This window comes from Rhinatrema bivittatum, chromosome 15 (assembly GCF_901001135.1).
Source record: "Rhinatrema bivittatum chromosome 15, aRhiBiv1.1, whole genome shotgun sequence".
Taxonomy (NCBI): Eukaryota; Metazoa; Chordata; class Amphibia; order Gymnophiona; family Rhinatrematidae; genus Rhinatrema; species Rhinatrema bivittatum.
This window is the reverse complement of record NC_042629.1, coordinates 58323800-58342470: the sequence shown is the minus strand read 5'-3', so window position 1 is coordinate 58342470 and position 18671 is coordinate 58323800. Positions and strand designations below refer to the sequence as shown.

The 18671-nt window shown below is 39.5% G+C and overlaps 1 protein-coding gene across 8 annotated transcripts in view; it reads left to right on the top strand.

Moving 5' to 3' along the window:
* EIF4G3 (eukaryotic translation initiation factor 4 gamma 3) overlaps positions 1-18671 on the top strand; it is a 523222-nt gene that overhangs the window by 464215 nt on the left and 40336 nt on the right. For 7 of the 8 annotated variants that reach the window (XM_029579175.1, XM_029579173.1, XM_029579174.1 and 4 more), the window contains 2 exons: positions 2846-3045; positions 13866-13984. In XM_029579175.1, coding sequence (XP_029435035.1) covers positions 2846-3045; positions 13866-13984 — 319 coding nt within the window. The remainder of the gene's footprint in view (positions 1-2845; positions 3046-13865; positions 13985-18671) is intronic. The other variant, XM_029579172.1, reaches the window with a different exon arrangement.

Here is an 18671-nt window from a genome sequence, read left to right as displayed (position 1 = left end):
AGGTAAACATTTGTTTACCTAACTTATTTGTTATTTCCCAAGTATTTTATAGTAGAGCTGGTTAAATCAGGGGTCTGGGACAACTTGAGGTCCTTGCTAAGACGCAAGAGCTGATTCATAGAGATTTTCGTAGCTAAACAAGCAAAAGTGCCCTGACACTTAGCATCCAGTCTTTCATGTTTCAAAACCTACTCAGCGCAGGAGCTCATGTCAGTATCGGGAAAAGAAAGCCAACCTGCAAGAGACTGAGGACAAGACCAAGTCTATGGGATCCTGGGAAACGGAGGGAAAGACCAAAAGAGGCAGGATAAGAAAAGGGTTATAGAGGGGAGAGGCCTACAGTCGTAGAGAGACCATAAAAGAGAAAAGTAGCTAAAAAGGAGACTGACTAAAAATGTAAAATGAGAATTGTAGGAAGGAAGTCATAGAGAATGAAGGTACAATTCTGGTCGCTGCATCTCAAAAAAGATATAATTGCGATGGAGAAGGTACAGAGAAGGGCATCCAAAATGATAAAGGGAATGGAACATTTCCCCTATGAGGAAAGGCTGAAGAGGTTAGGACTGTTCAGCTTAGAGAAGAGACGACTGAGGGGGGATATGATAGAGGTGTTTAAAATCATGAGAGGTCTAGAACGGGTAGATGTGAATCTGTTTTTTACTCTTTTGGATAATAGAAAGACTAGGGGGCACTCCATGAAGTTAGCATGTGGCACATTTAAAACTAATCGGAGAAAGTTCTTTTTCACTCAACGCACAATTAAACTCTGGAATTTGTTGCCAGAAGATGTGGTTAGTGCAGTTAGTATAGCTGTGTTTAAAAAAGGATTGGATAAGTTCTTGGAGGAGAAGTCCATTACCTGCTATTAATTAAGTTTACTTAGATAATAACCGAATTCAGTTCAAAGTGTTATCAATTATTCATTCGCTTATCTATAATATTTCATCTACCTGGCTATACACTAATCTTCGCATATATAAACCTCCCAGACAACTCAGATCTCTCTCCAAAAATCTTTTAGATGTACCCACAATTAAACTGGCCAAACATGAATTAACTAGAAAAAGGGCTTTTTCAGTAGCCGGCCCTGTTTTATGGAATTCACTCCCAGACTCTCTTCGCCTCATATCTTCCACACAACAGTTTAAAAAATCATTAAAAACCTACTTATTTCAGAAAGCATACAGTTTACTCTCTAACTTGCAAAATTAACATTCACTTATCTTCCACATTGACACCACTTTTTTCAAACAGATATATCCATAACAAATAATACTATAGATTCAACCCAATTCACTGTTTAATGCTGTAGGGCACAAATGTTCATTGTATTATTATTTTAATGTTAGTTTTTATTTTGTTCTTATTTTGTTTATCATGTATGTTCGGTTGAAAACCGTTTTTATTTTTATTTAAAAAAAAAAAATTATCCATTATGTATGTTTGGTTGTAAACCGTTTTGATTAATTCCTTTGAATTGTAAAGGCGGTATATAAACATTTTTAAATAAATAAATAAATAACCACCGCTCTATTACTAGCCACGGTAACATGGAATAGACTTAGTTTTTTGGTACTCGCCAGGTTCTTATGGCCTGGATTGGCCACTGTTGGAAACAGGATGCTGGGCTTGATGGACCCTTGGTCTGACCCAGTATGGCATATTCTTATGTTCTTAAGGTGAAGAAAAACCAGTGCGAAAGAAGACTAATAGAAACAATACAAATCAAAGTAAAACTTGCAGAAAGGTTAGAAAACTTAATATTCTGTCAGGAGAAGGAAACCGTGTACACTGTATAATTTAGTTCTTAGAGTCGGATCAAACCTCTCTGACTAGGTCTGATGATCAGATTTTCTGGCTCAGAGCTCTGCTGTGCTGGGAGTTGCATCATGCTGTTTCTTCTACAAATGCCACTGCAGTAACTGGAGTGCGGATGCAACAGGGTGATAGAGTGGACCAGATAAACTGCAAAGCTGAGCAGATAAGAATCTCCCATTACTACTAACAAATCATTGGCAGATTGCTTGGTTTGGTATTCCAGAGGATTGTAGATTTATATTTTTGTTTAGTGGAGATTGGGAGTCTTACTTTCTCTTTATTATGTTTTTCAGTTTATTAATTGTGTGTGTATCTATCTATATATACGTGTATAAAATGTGCTTTTGCTTATATTTTGCTAATCTGAAAACAGTTACTCTCATAGATGATAAACCATTTTGTACTGCAAAATAGAATATTAAAAAAAACCTAAAAAATCATTTCCAATATTTATCCCATAAAGTTGTAGGTTTTAATACTAAGATTGTTTGGAACATTGTGCAGGATGCTGCAGTGAGTGCAGAACACCCACAAAGAGAAGGATAAAATACGATTCCAGGTTCCTTATTTGGTTCCCCCATGCCTGCTAAAAGGCACAAGCCCTAGGCCCCTGGATAGCAAGGCAGTTAGGACCAGGACCAAGAGACACGCCTTAGGGTGAATGAATATGAAATGAGGGGATTATGTTGATGGACTGCCAAAAAGGTTTTATCTAGTACTTAGTACAACCATGAGAGATCCTGGGACATGAATTCTGATCTCTGCTTTTACAGCCTGGGTCTTGCACAAGTCTCTTATTTGTCTATACTTCAATTTGTGCAGCTATAATTGGATGACAATAGGTCCAACATGATTCCTTTATTCATTTTGAAGCTTTCACAGACCTCTGTAATGCACATCCATTGTCTGCATTATTGTTTGATTGTAGAGCATGTTAGGATCCTGTTTAGATGAAAGGTGCTATATATTAGTAAAAATTATTAACTATGAAAAGAAAACCAAAATTTATTTATTTATTTATTTTTAGTCGTGGGAGTACAGGAAGGGAAAAGAATGACAAACCGCTGCAGTCTTCCACGTCCCGTTCAAGCACATTCTTACGGGGCAGCAGCAGTAAGGAACTGCTAGACAATCAGTCCCAAGAGGAACAACGAAGAGAGATGCTGGAGACGGTGAAACAGATAACGGGCAGTGGTGAGATGGATCGGAGCAAAGCCAAGGAGACAGGTGAGAACACTAAGGCTCCTTTAATATATAACTGTTAATGACAGAAGCTGGTAATGTGACTGCTAACAAGTAACTTCCTTTTTTATGCTTTCCCACATATGGAATGTTGGAAAGAGTTATGTAAAACGGTTTGATGTCTGTCTGTCTGTCTGTCGGCACAATTACTCTCCAAAAAAGGTTTAGAAATTCACCAGATTTGTGTTGCAGGAAGAAAATCTGAAAATCTCAAATGAGTTTCAAAAGCAAGACACTCAAATTGATATATTCAGAGCACAGAGCCTCCAGAAAAATCACTATTGCTTTGTCTGGGAAATTAATTGTTAGAATGCTGACCAATGCTCCATTCCAAACACCAGAATTGTACACAGTGCACAAACAGGCCAATTCAGCTCTCCTGTGCGCGCGATTCAGTATTTAAATGAGGGCCCGCGGTAAAAAGAGCGCCTCTCTTTTGACAAGAGCAGCGGCTGTCAGAGAGATTGACAGCCGACACACAATTTTGCCGGCGTTGGTTCTCAAACCCGTTGACAGCCACGGGTTCGGAAACCGAACGCTGGCAAAATTGAGCATCCGGTTTTCAAGCTGCGGGACGATTTTAAATTTTTTATTTTTTAAATTATTTTTTACTTTTGTAACCTCTGACTTAATATCGCCATGATATTAAGTTGGAGGGTGTACAAAAAAGCACTTTTTACTGCTTTTCTGTACACTTTCCCGGTGCCAAGAGAAATTAACGCCTACCTTTGGGTAGGCGCTAATTTCTAAAAGTAAAATGTGCGGGTTGGCTGCACATTTGACTTACTGAATTGTGCGGGAATAACTAATAGGGCCATCAACATGCATTTGCATGTTGCGGGCGCTATTAGTCTTGGTGGCGTTGGACGCGTGTTTTCGACCCCTTACTGAATAAGGAGTAAAGCTAGCGCATCGAAAATGCGCGTCCAGACACGGGCTTCACAGTGGCTCCGCCAGAGCGCACTGTACTGTAACGGCCTGAAAATGAGGACTCACCAAAGACTTATACAGAGGCATTCGACACACACGCACATCTCTCACACACTCGCATATGCACCTACCACACATATCCCTACAATACCTACACACACACACTCTCCTGTACACCCACATCTACCCACAGACAGGGAAAATAAATGACATCTTTTCAATACACCCCTCCCCCCATATATAAACACATCCCTCAGACATAAACACACATTTACACTTTCCCATATATACACCATTTACATTTTCCCCATGTGCATGTGTACAAACACACACATCCAATTTAAATATATCTTCTGCATACACCCTCACAACCATATCATAGCTATACTACCCAAACATTATCCTCCACAATCCCTCCACAAATTCCTCTCACCCCACACACATCCAGATAACCTACAAACACAACACAACTCTATACCATCCTCCTGAAAACATCCACACTAAAGACAGCCCTGTTCCCCACACATACATACACACACACAGTCTCACATACCCCATACACACATATACCACCTATACCCAACTCATATATCCACACCCTTCCATTTCCCCTCATGCTTTCACCACTGCCTGCAAGGGGTTAAACCCTTGGCTACTTGAGGGTCCCAGTAAGCACTGCACAAGCCTCTCCTGCACAGGTGTGTCCCTATCCTGGCAACCTCCTATAGACCAAGTGGGTTTCTGCTTGCCTCTGTGCAAGTACCCTACCCATAGGCGCTACTCCATGAGGGATTCAGGGGACACTGTGACCTCTCAACAATATGAGGTCACAGAAAAGCATTCACAAACCATTTACTTAAAATACCGGGATCCTATTGCAGTCTCTTATCTGGGTCACTAACCAATCACAAAACACAGCTAATAAACTAAATAGTTTATCAGAAAAAAAAAAGCTGCAGTGAACAAAAAAAGGTTTTGTTTAGGCTTTGAGCAAAAAAGAACAAACAACCTGAAAATCAGTTTGCTTGCACAATTTTGAATGAATTAGTGTGGTTGACATGTTAGTGCATTTAGAAGCTTAGAAATAAAGGTCCAAAACCAATTGTAGGTGATACCTTTTTATTGGACTTACTTAATACTTTTATTTCTGATTTGCTTTGGAGAGCTACATACGCTCCCTTCTTCAGGTTTAATTGTACTTCGCATTGGTTTAGTAACATAAGAGATGCGATTAATCATGAGTTAAGTAAAATAAACTAAGTGCAGAATAAGTCAAGGAGGATGTTGCCCGAATATACAAGTAAATAGAAGGTCAAGTGTTTGTTTTCAAAGCTGTAAAGAGTTATAAAGTAAAAGACTGGGGAAAGGAGATGCATTTTATGCACAAGATTTTGCTTCTATTCTTTATTTTTCCCTTCCTGAAACTGATTAAATTCTTTTTTGATTTTTTGAGCAGTAATAGCAAACATAAGCTTTTATCAAGTTTTGGCCATACTTTTGCCCAAAATGTAAATCACTATCGCCCTATATCTGTTTATCCAACTGCCATTAGATGATAGTGATATTGGTCCTTTTTCCTTTAAAAGCTATCATTCAATTTACCCTTAAGGAGGTTGCATGTGTAGTGTATTTTCATTGTTATGGTGCTTTAGAATCTGCTCATATCAAGCAAATTTTAATGCCTAGATTGCTCCTGTAAATATTTTGTGCACTACTGCTTATTTATTCTGTATACTAGCATAAGTGCCTGTCAGAAATGACAGGAAGAAAGGTTATTTATATATACATGTAAAAGAATGAATTTGAATGTTTTACAATTAATCCACAACTGTTTCTCAACTTATATTCTCATGGAATCTTTTGTTTTCTACTCTTTTCAAGTCCTCTTCTGCCACTGTAAACTCTTTACCTTCCCATTTCATCTCTTCTACGACGACCTCTTTGATTATTTGTTTGTTTTCTTTTTTCAGTCTTGCTGTGCTTTCTGCATTCAGTTGTCATTCTGTTCTCTGCTTCAACTTGGTTCTCGTTTGACATTTGAGCACAATTTTCTAAACAGTGTGTGCATGTACTGTAAGGGATAATTAGTCTTGCATGGTTTATCTGACATTTAAATTTGATAAAGTAAGGTCCAAGTTCAAGTAAAGAGAGCAGAATGTCCATACCTTTCTTCAGGTGGATAGTTTTATTAAAGCAGCATAAAATGTACAACAGATATTTTAAGTTTGGTTTAACAGAGTAAATCACTACTGTTACAAAGATTATGAAAAGACTTGTGTCTAGCCCAAAGTTAACATGCACTTCTTGAACACATTGCCAATTAACTATCCCACTTAAAATAGTAATTTGCCAGTGTATCGTTCCTGATCAGGCATGCATGGAGACATCTTGGGAACAGTCTCAGGCTCTCCACTGCCTTTGGGTCATCCTTTTGAAGAATCAGGGTTCTGTCTTAGCTCAGAGGGTAGCCAGCTGGACCTCTGGCAGGCAAATCACAGGTTAGAAGTCATAGGGCAGTGGACCCAGTGCTTACGGAAGCTCTCTAAGCTTTCCAGGCAGGGAACAGGAATGAAGATCGGCTTGGCCTGCAAGGGCTTGGACGAAGATGAGATTGGCAAGTTCTTCAAAGTTAATGGAGCAGAGCTGGGCTGGGCAGGGAGCTTTGAGCTTTGTGAAGTGTCTTAGGTGCAAAGTCCTGTGTGTGTGAAGTAAGTGGAGCCCAAAACCTGTAAATCCTAAGTCTTTTCTTTACCAGGACTTCATATGTATGCATATGATCCAAAAGTCGATATTGATTGGAGTTTACCACAGTCTACTGGCATAAGATTGGTGGGCTTCCAATATGATTTCTTCTTAGCTGGATGGTAACGTGGGCTGGAAGACATCTGGAGAGAGGAATTGTGCCTCATGACTGGATACAAAGTTGTCAAGGCCACAGGCTAGCAAATTTGTGTCCAGCGGTACCGGCTAAATTGTAAGGTGAAAACACATTGCTTGATATGAAGAACAATAGCAACAGCTTCTCCTCGGTGTAATTCTTATAGGCATTCACGTTAAAACTGCAGGGGCCATAAGAAGTTGTCATACTGGGTCAGACCGAGGGTCCATCAAGCCCAGCATCCTGTTTCCAACAGTGGCCAGTCCAGTATACAAGTACCTGGCAAGTACCCAAACATTAAATAGATCCTATGCTACTAATGCTGGTAATAAGCAGTGGCTATTCCCTAAGTGACCTTGACTAATAGCAATTTATAGACTTCTCCTCCAGGAACTTGTCCAAACCTTTTTTAAACCCAGCTAAGCTAACTGCCTTAACCACATCGTCTGGTAATGAATTTCAGAGCTTAATTGTGTGTTTAGTGTAAAAAGAATGTTCTCCAATTTGTTTTAAATGTGCTACCTGCTAACTTCATGGAGTGTCCCCTAGACTTTTTATTATCTGAAAGAGTAAATAACCGATTCACATTTACCCATTCTAGTTCCCATGCTTTTGTAGATCTCTATCATATCCCCCCCATACACACTCACACTCAGCCATCTCTTCTCCAAGCTGAACAGCCTTAACCTCTTTAGCCTTTCTTTATAGGGGAGCTCTTTAACATTTTGGTCACCCTTCTCTGTACTATTTTTGAGATGCGACGACCAGAATTATACACAGTACATCATGTAGCTCAATTTACGATTTGTGTTGCTCAGGCCTGTACTCAGTTTTGTTCAGTTGCACACTCCTTTTTAGGGTGACTGGCTTATCCCTACAATTCTACCTTTTAAGATGTAATGAACTGCAAGGGACGTGTTACCTTTTAAACCTAACTAGTAAATATAATTCTGCAAATTGATCTAAGAGTAGCACAAGCTAAAATAATTTTTTCATATCATTGCTTATTAATGCAAAAATGAATAAAGTAAATAAGAACAGAAACATCCAAGAACTATTCTTTAATATAATCATAAATTTGAAGTTAGGCCATCATATGCTGGACCTGGGCACTAAAATAAGTGTGGCATCATAAGTGAAAATGTGTAACTATTGATAAATATACTAAAAAATATAATAAAAAATCAGATATGAATAAAATGAGTAAATATGTTTTACTTAACATATGACTTAGTGAAAATCAAAATAAAATATATTTAGCATGAAGTGTATGATATCAGCAAGTGGGAATCTGACCATTCACAAGGTTATTGATACTGTTGTGTAGCTCTCTAAGCAAATCATTGATGAGAGTTGGAATAGTTGGAACAAAAATACATTCCTCATTAAACACTTTCTTAAGAATCTACAAAATCTACAAAACATGTCCATTCTGTCCACCTTACCAGTGGTTTTAATCGACTGTCCCCATAAGCAATTAGGGATTGGTCACAGGAAGTTACCCTGCTAGTAACTCTCCCCTCTACAGAAGCATTCAGCCTCTGAAAGAGGCTATGGGTAATCAGTATGATTTCTGAAGCTGAATGAACAAGGGCCTTACAGGGGAACACAACCTGCAATTTAACTGGAGTAGTGTATGTATATCCCAGATACTTAAACTTGCCCCAAAATATTTATACTTCCTGATAAGAGTCTAAAGTTGGGACAGTACTCTTACTCTGAGGTGTTTCCACCTGCAGCTGTGTTGGAGTAGCCAGTTCCAATTTGCTGTACACTGGAAGTTGATATCTGTGAAAAAGGTAAAGAATCATTTAGTTATTCCTCATCATCAGAAGGTGAAAGGTATCTGGACCTTTCTACCTTTGAATTGCTTGGCTCTTTGCTGCACAAAGTCTTGGCCTCTTTGGCTAGGCCTTTGTCAGTGAGAGCAAGTGTGGCAGCAATTTTTGCAGTTAAATTCAAAGCACAGCTTGGATTTCTCCTAGCTTGACCTCAAGAAGCTTTGACTTATTATTTTGCCCCCTCCCCCTCCTTTTCCAGTTTCAGTTTTTATTAAACCACTGACCTTAAGCTTGGACATTCTCTTTTTCAGAAGCTCCAGCTTGCCCCTCAGTGCCAGTCTTATTTTGGGAGCCAAGATTATTAGAATCCTGTTCTAAAGGCAAATGAGAGCTTTTAACATCACTGACGGCTGTTTGTTGGTCGGCAGTTTCTTATCGCTACTCCTGCTTTTAGAAAAAGTCTCATAATTTTCTTTCCATGTTCATCATAGAGGAGAGGGGCTCCTGCCTTCTCTCAACAAAATAATCCTTAGAGGAAGCTGGCAAGATTTCAAAGAATAACTCCTTAAACTCGCCATGTTCTCTCTCGTCTTTTGTTGGCTCCCTCTGGAAAAATAGTTGCATTAATTTATATGCGTATTCACAAGAGCTCCGGTCTTTTGCACAGCTCATTCTATATTGCAGCCTGTTTGGCACATGGAATTGACATATAGGCCATAGAGCTTCTTAAGCTCATGTTCAAAAGAGGCCAAGCTTTGCTGGATATTCTTTTTTAGATCTGTAACAAACCTCTGACAGCTATCTTCATAGGTCCATGGGATCAGTTCCATAATATCTCACTCACGTATTCCAAAGTATGGAAATATTATGAAGCTTTCTAAAGTGTTCATGGATATTGAGACCACCATCCCTTTGGAAAGGCATTATGAGAGCCTTCATTTTTATTTTCTTAAATAATTTTCAAAATGTCAACAGGAGTGCTCCCCAGTAAATGACACCCTTCTGTTCCTTTTCTGGAAAGGAAAGAGTTTTTGTCCTTGAGCCCTCTCCTTTGGCAGTTGTTGGTTCGTATTATCAGGCTCTGGGTGATTTCTCCCTCTCTTCTTTTCTTTGGCACAATCTACCTCTTCAGCGGGAGGTCACTCTTAAATTTAGAGGGATAGAAAATCTGCAGCAGACTTCAGATTGGAAAGTCTAAATCTAGCAGGCTTTCTTTCAACTTGGGAGAAATTATTCTGCCTACAGAACTCTCTGCTCCACTCTGAGTACAGAGTGTTTTAAAACATTTAAGTTTCTACCAGGCAATGCCCTCACACTGTTCCCTCACACTGTTCCCTCTCAACTGTGCACATATGCATGTGCATAGAGGTTGTGAACCCTGCACATACAGCAAAACATAGTGCACACAAGAAATCCTGATATTTGCATTATGCTGGCTCAGAGCGCACAAATTTGAACTTGGCTTATAAAAAGTTATATAAAAAGAAAATGTTTGCAGATGCAGTCCCTCAAAATTTTGAGGGAACATTGCTCGAAGATGATTTTAATGTCTATATATAATGTTTGTTCGAAAGATTGCTATTGTACTGTCTCAAACAAATTTTGGACATTAGCCAGCAGTGAGCACAACTCTTCTAGTTGTGCCTTACCCAAAGATATTCCTCTTTCTGTTGTTTAACCTCTCAAGCTCTGCATTCATTTGATTTAAAATTTTAATTGCCTTATCATTCATGTAATAGTGATGCATTAACAAAACAAGCTTATTTAAAATGCTTTGAAAATTACATTGACAGTCATCAATCCACACCTGATTTTCCAGGTAACAAAACTTGACATCCAATTTAAATGTTTTCAAATACCATTTTAGAAATCAAGTATAAAAATTGAGATTATCACTTCTCTCATTAGAACACCAAACCATATGGCCAGATTTAATTAGACAGTTTCCAAGTCTCAGAGACCATTTCATAAAGTGAACAGCATGCTTTAAAATATATATATTGCTTTCATTTTGAAAGAACTTGGGAAAAATTCAATCTTGAAGTCTTTCTGCAAGTTAACTGAAAGACATAAATCTAGCTGCTTCTCTAAGCAACTCATTCCACACTACTATAATTACTTGTCTGTTTTTCTTTAGACAAACTTTTAAAACCAATGCTTTATTTGCCTGCCTCTGGAAAGCATAATTATGCCTGCTATCAATATCCAAACATTTAAAGTGTAATTAATTCTGATTAATTCTTAATATACTGGATATGCCCCCAATCTGTAAATAACTACATGGTTTATCTGACATTTAAATCAGATAGAATGTCCAAGTTCATGTAAAGAGAACAGAATGTCTATATCTTTCTTGAGATGAATGATCATTTTTATTATAGTAGTGTGGCACAGTAATGAGTGCTCAAGGCTTTCTTTAAGGACTTTTATTTATAGTATACAAGGAACATCAGCATAAATTGATTAACTTCAGCAGTAATCACAATTAACAGTACCTTCAGCAGTTGCATGTAGGATTCAAATTCAGTACAGAGAGATGTCAGGAGCTGCCTTCTCCTGAAGACCCGGGCCTGTCTGAGCTTTCGCCCCTATTCCTATTCTCAGGGGACTTACCAACAGAGCTACCTGCATGTCTGACGTTTTAGGTGGACCAGTCTAGATGCTTAGTCCAGCACTGGTTAAGGAGGGTTTTCAGGGATACTTCTTCACAAGCAGCATAATGCAGGCAGTGCTTTATCTACAAGAGTTACTAGTTTGTTTCATTTAACAGAGAGAATCACTCTTGTTTAAAAAAGAAATAAAAAGTTAATGAAAGACCTGTGTCTAACCCAGAGTTAACTTACCTCTCAAACATCATGCCAATTAACTTACCTCACTTAAACTGGCTAAATTACTACTTTATCTTATGGTGATCAGGAGTGTATGAAGACATCTCGGGAATGGTCTCAGGCTCTCTCACACTCTGCTGCAAGCGTGTGGTTGTCCTGAGGAATCAGAATCCAATCTTGCCACAGACAGTAGGCAGCTGGAGCTCTAGCAGGCAAACAGGTTAACAGTCAGCGGACCCAGTGCTTAGAGAAGTTCTGTTGGCTATGCAGGTAGGGGACAGGAGCAAATGGCTTGGCCTGCAAGGGCAAGTACTCCAAAGTTAATGAAGCAGGCTGGGATGAGCAGGGAGCTAGGAATGAAGCTTAGGCTTGAGCTTCATGAAAAGTTTTGGGTGCAAAATACTATCAGGCCAATGCAATACAGTACGCTCAGCCTAGCGTACAGCTTGCTGCAGGGTTGGGCACGTGTTTTGGACGCGCTACAATAACTCCACATGCAATAATGGGATTACCATGTCCAAAACGCACGTCCAAATCAGCGCATAGCTAATAGCACTCATCACATATAAATGCCATATAGATGAAGCTATTAGCTATTACCCCGATGCAAAAAAAAAAACACTGTGCGCCCAACATGCAAAACTTAACGCCAGCACGGAGCTGTTAGAACTTCATGCACTCCAAGCCGCCACAAAAAAGCCCAAAATATTGCTTTTCTGTGGTTCCTCCTACTTAGTATTGTCCCGATACCAAGTAGGAGGAGCCACAGGAAGCAGCATGAAAAAAAAAACTCTTGGCGGTCAGGTAAGGAAAACGGACACTCATATCCTGGGCGCCCGATGCTAGGGACGTACAATTTTATCCCTAAAGTGCTGAAAAAGCGTGCGACCAGGTTTGACGCACATTTTTTCACACTTGGTATTGCATCAGCCTGTGAGTATGAGAAGTATGTGGAGCCCAAAATCGGTCCATTCTTCATCAAGACTTCCAAAGTATGCATATGATTCAGAAAATCATATTGATTGTAATATTTTACAGTGTTCTATCATGTTTATTAAAGTCTCCTCTGTGTTTGGCCTAATTTTTATCTTTTGATCTTAACAGCTGAGTCCCTCCCGAAGAAGCCGACAGGCGAAACATGGCCATGTCGGGGGACCATACTGTTTAAAATATGGACTTGCCACAGTGATAGATTTGGAGCTTAATGTCCAAAATACAGACTTGCCACAACGATAAATTTGGAGCCTATACATTTATACAATTTCTGAACTTTTAAATAAAATTGAAAGTTTATAATGATACAAGAACTTTGGTTACTCGGCAAGCACCTGTAATTCAAAAGAATCTGTTTATTTCTGAATATTATCCATCACATTCTCGCTTCTGATCAGTTCATGGGAGTTTACCACAATCTACTGGCATAGGATTGGTAAGCTTCCGATACGACTTCTTAGCTGGTACGTGTATGCAGATTCTCACATGGATGATAGCATGGGCTGGAAGACTTCTAGAGAATGGGATTGTACCTCATGATTGGATACAAAGTTTGTCAGGGCCACAGGCTAGCAAATTTGGGTCCAGTGGTACCAGCTACATTGTAAGGTGAAGACAGATTGCTTGATAGGAAGAATAATAGCAGCTTCTCCTCAGTGTAATTCTTATAGGCATTCAGATTAAAACTGCTTTATTTCCATCTTGTGTATTTTCGGTTGCACATTCCTTTTTAGGGTGACAGCTTATCCCTACAGTATGGCAGCTGTCTAAAGATTGCCCTGCCTCAGTATGGCAATATATGTCCTTTTTGCCATATTGTCAGGCAGCAACAAATAGGAAGTAAACAATTTTAATTGTATTTTGTGCTCTATTAAGCTTCTTAAGGATCAATTTTTGGTTGTCTGCCGAGAGTAGACCCTAAGGAAATGCAGTCATTCAGTAAATGTTCTGAAAAGTCAATGCAAATATGTCATTTGAACCATGACATTCAGAGTGACTAACACAAGAATGGAGTAAATTATATAGATAAATTATTTAGTAATCTATCCTTTTCATGATGCTTTGGCCAGAGCACATTAAGACTGCCTATATATGTTTTAACTAGCAGCTTGCTGATGTCTCTCTGCTCTGAATGTGTCTCTTATGCACTTGTTGCTCTCACTTTCTCTCTCTGTCAACTTCGCTTTGCTTGTTTTCTCTTTTTTCTTTCTTAGATTTTATCTAAGGTCATGGATCAACTGTTTGGTTTTGTCTGGTTTCTGGTTAATGGGTTTCTGTTATATTTTTTCTTTTAATCTATTTTGCATACATCACTATTGAATAAATAGAAAAATATTATTCCTCTCAAATGTGACCAGATGTGGTACTTTGTTCCATTATCTTCCTTTTCCTCAGCAGCCAAACTAGATGCTCCGTCAGCTCCAGAGCAAGATAAGCCTTCATTTACAGTTGAGGATATGGAGAGAAAGTCTCGGGCTATCATTGATGAGTTCCTACACATTAATGATTATAAGGTAAGCTGGATGATTCATCTGCTGTTATGAGACTTTGAGTCTCCCTTCTCAATTGTTAAGACAATAATTACTAATAACTATTTAATTCTCTGTAGTGGAGTACACAGATAGTATTTTATTTACCAAAAAATGTTTGTAATGTGTAGTTTCTGGGAGAGAAATATGGAGTTATCGCTGTGCTGAACAAGACTGCCTTTTGCTCCTTTCCTTTTTAAATTGAGAAACCTGTGGTTCTTAAACTATAGGAAACCTGTAATTTAAAAGATAATGTGCACTATTGTGTAATATATGTCATGTCATACAGCCAATAAAAGTTATTTGATTTGAGTTTGGTAGCAAATGTTTATATAATAATTTTTATGAAGTAATGTGTGGAAACTGTTGTTACTTCAGGGGGAGCAGCCATGATGTCATCTGGCTGTGACCAAGGAAAATGAGTTCCTTTGCCCCTCCTGATCCAGGGGGAATGCTGCTCTCTGGGGCTTAACAGCCTTCGCCTGCGTGAGCTCCCAGCGACACTTTCTCTCTGGATAGTTCTAGTCAACCAGATACCTCCATGGTGAAGACAAACTTATCCATTGATCTGAGTGCTGGCACAGAAGTATCATCAGGGTAGATAATGAATCTTCCCTTTGCATTTGCCCATGAAGTCCTTGAGAGGAAAAGCTTTTCAAGGGAATTAGATTAAATTAGAACAGAGCCCTCAGAATGAGAGCAGGTTTCCTGCGGCCGTCTGGGTTCCCTATTGCAGGGCCTTCTTAACTGCCACAAAATGCCACCGAAAAATTTTGGAAAAAGGATGTGTGTTGCTTATAGAGAATCAGTCCCTTCAATTTAGGTTTGTGTATTTGTGAAGCTGCATGAGCCCAATATATGGGTGCCCACCCAGGCCCAGAGGAGGTGCTAGTGCCTGATAACTCACTTGAGTTTAACACAATTATCTTGTAGTTAGAGGCCTAACATTTCAGGGACCCATCTGGAAGAGCCACCAGATGGGGCGCCCTCTTCTCTCTGGAAATCCCACCAGCCTTTCTGTTACCCTCAATTTTCAATGGCATCAATTTTACCTGTAACATTGGCCAGTCTTCTTTGTGGGAAGTTCGTTTTTCTATGTCCTTCAACAACAGGTCACTGCCTCATCCACTCCAGAAGAATTCTCCTGTATGGACACCACCAGCTCTGCTACTTTCCCCTGCCCCCAGCTTCTCCGAAAACATCTTGAACAGTTTCTGCCGGGGTGAAGGGGGTAGGCTTATACTTTATCTGAGGCCAGGTTTTCTGCCATGTCTCCTTTCTCTGTAAAGGCTTTTCTGTTGCTTCTCTGAGATTTAGCAGTATGATCAGCCCAAAAAGAGAGAAATTTCTTAGGCACCTTTATTGCCATGTTTAAATCCCTTAATCTGCAATTCAAAATATATAAAACAGGATATTTTGCCTTGGTCCAAAGGAGAACTTTACCTGGGTGTCTGCTCACTCTTAGCTTACCACGTAACACCTGCCCCCCCCCCCCCCCAATAATACTTTTACCCTTTTTCTGAAAGCAAAGTCCGTTCTGTGTGCACCACTTGCAGTGTAAGTCATGTGTATGACTAGTGATCTGTTGTCTTCAGAAAATACCCATTTCAGTTAAGCATATTCTATCCAGCAGGCTCTTGGACATGCAGGCCATCATTCCCGTCCTGCTTTCTCAGAAGTTTTAAGGAACTTATTAAAATTATTTTTTTGGTCACAGATGAGACATGCATATTTCAACTCATTCTCATTCTGAGAAGACTGAAGAAATCTGTTTGGGTGAGAGACTTTAGAAAGGAATCGCTGACATTTTTAATTCTGGCACTCTGACCTGGAGACTTGTAAGCTCTTTGGGAAGGGACTTATTATACCTAAAAATGTAAAATACCTTGAGCTAGAACTGGAAAGAGTTTTGAAATACAAAAAAAGAGAAAAATGTGTACGTTAGAAGTACCTAAGGTTTGCTATGGGCATCCAGCATTTCTAGTACAGGAACATACCATTTGGTTTGGCTTCCAGTTCTAGGATGTTTTTACCAAAATCTAGGTTACACTCGTTGCCTGTTTATCTTCTAGTATCTGCTCAACATCCTCACATGGGCCATGATCTTGTTGCTGTGTTGCTATTCTCACAGTTAAATCATTTCCTTGCAAGAGCGTAGTTGAATCGTCAACTGGGAAGAGTGTTCCCTTCCTACACCTGAGGATCTAGCACCCAATGGAATAAGCATTGCACACTCCTTAATTTGGTAAAGCTTTTAGAAGACATGATCTGGAATCAGGAAAGCATGACTACTTGGAATATTCATATATATCCTGGATCTAATGGCTTTAGGGATAAAGGTTAGTGCCTTTGGCCATATTTCACAAATGGGACTTCATGGTGCTTGTTTGTTTGAAAGTGGTCTTTTCCCAAAAGCTTGATTTGCAGTATCAGATTACCTTATCCAGCAAAGCAAGTCCTCGCCTCACTGGTGAATGTCTACAGACAAACAAAAGGAAATAATCTGAGCACGCCTCCATGAATTCCAATTACTGTGAATGCACAAGCTTGACAGGCTGGGTGGTGGGCAGTCCTCTCAAAAGCCTTGGTCAGTGAAAGAGATGTCCCTCCTCCTGAAACCACTGACATGAAAGCAGCGTTCCTGATGACTTCATATGATTAGCTATCTGCTGTCTTCAGACACCAGTTACAGTAAACAGCTTTAGTTTCTTATTTTTCTGAATAAAACACCATTTAAGCTTGACAACCTGATGACAGTAAAACGGGGGCACCTGAAGCATTCAGATGTTAAAGGAAACCTGCAAAGTATTGTCCTGGATGGAATTTGTATGGAGTTTTATTTTGGTATTTATTGTAATCTGCTTTGAGGAGCAATTGCATAGGTGGAAAATCAAATTTAAATAAAATTAAATGCAAAAATTCAGTCAGTCTCTCAGTAATCAATATCCCAGAGCACTTAAATATGCAAGTGGATTTGCTGAGCAGAGTAACTCAGACTAGGGGAGGAATGGGAGTTGGGGTTTTCAAGATGCTATGAATGCTTTGTGGGATTCTGGTCATTGTACTGATGGCTACAGCAAAGAAGATGACAATCCCAAAGTTCTCCAGTCACAAAGATGACAGGACTTTAGCCATGTATATTCTTGTCCAAACCTGGCAGAGATCACTTCTGTCTATTTTACATTTGTGAGTTTTGCTCAGAAAAGTTCTGGTAGGTGTCATTCTCATGGCTCTTTTTTTGGCAAGGAGAATATGGTTTCCAGATCTGACACACGTGTGTGTCTGGAGAATTCGGGGGTGCTAGATCTGGCAGACATCATCACAGAAGGCCCACTACAGCACCCAAACGCACGGTTTTTCAAACTGGCAGCCTGGTAGTTAAAAGGAAAACCCTCTAGTGGAATGGTTATTTGAACAGAGTTCTATCAGATATGTTAGCTGCCAGAAAGCCCTCCACCAGCAGGGCCTGTTTTATTTGGGAAAAGTTTGCTCTGTTTTGTGGGGGGAAAAAAGGTAGTTTGAGCAATTAAGGCATCTGTCAAATGTGATTGGTTTTCTGTTCCAGGGCCGGGATTTGGGTTTAACTGGGTACACTAAGGGTTTCCTGTGGCAGCTGTTTGCAGTATTTAGAGGCAAAGTACTATTAAACCACTGTGGTGAGGTTTTTCGTAGCCACTACACTGAATATTACATACCTAATGCTCTGCCTGACTTTGTAGTCTTTTTGGTTGCCTTGAAGGATCTGTGAATTATAGATCTTAGCCCTAGTACCTCCTTTTTTTCTGTTCTTTCCAAATACAGTGTTTTTGAGAATGGTTCCTAGTTTTGTATCTAAAGTTAATTTGACTTTTCATATTAACCAGGAAATTCTCCTCGCTGCCTTGTATCCGAAACCAGTTCTCCAAAAGTAGGTGAAACTTCACGCTTTGGATTTTGTGAGAGCTTTGAAATTTTATTTGGAAAGGACCATAATTTTCAGGAAGTCCAGACAGCTGTTTGTTCTCTGCAAGACAGGTAAGGGATTATCTGTTACTACCGCATCCGTCTAGGCAAACGAGTTGCTGCACTACTGAAGCTCATAAGAGAGCTCATAAGACCCACCTTCAAGTCTGATTTGGGCTCATTTAACAACAGTTGCCGCTTCAGTGGAAAAGAGATTACAGCCGGCCATGTGGGTTTCAGTTCCTATCGTCATAAAGCACAACAGGGTGGATGCAGCCTTTGGATGGAGGGACCTTCAGGCTGCAGTAAATTCCACCTTGTGAAGTCCTGTTTGGCTGCCTTCTATTGGTTCTGACTATTGGGGAGTGTAATAGAATGAGAATTTTTTCCTTCCTGTCAATTGTCTTTCTATTACCTCCCACAACAGTCAGCACCTGCCCACCCATTTATCAGTCGTCATTGTCAAGAATATTTACCAATGATATTCAGAGTTTTCTGCTGGGGAAAAAAGCTCAGATTGACCAGCATTGGGAGGTGGTGGGGAGTTCACCACAGAAAATAAAGTCATTCCCTTTTTTGGTCTGTTAATACTTTAATTGCCAAACCTTTGGTCCTGACTATTGTAGGAGCTGACAGAAAAGCGGTTGTTGGCAAGGAAAATTTCTGCTCTCAGAAGTTTAGAGGGGCAGTGGCTTTAAATAAATAAATAAAGGCAGTTGTCTATGATTAT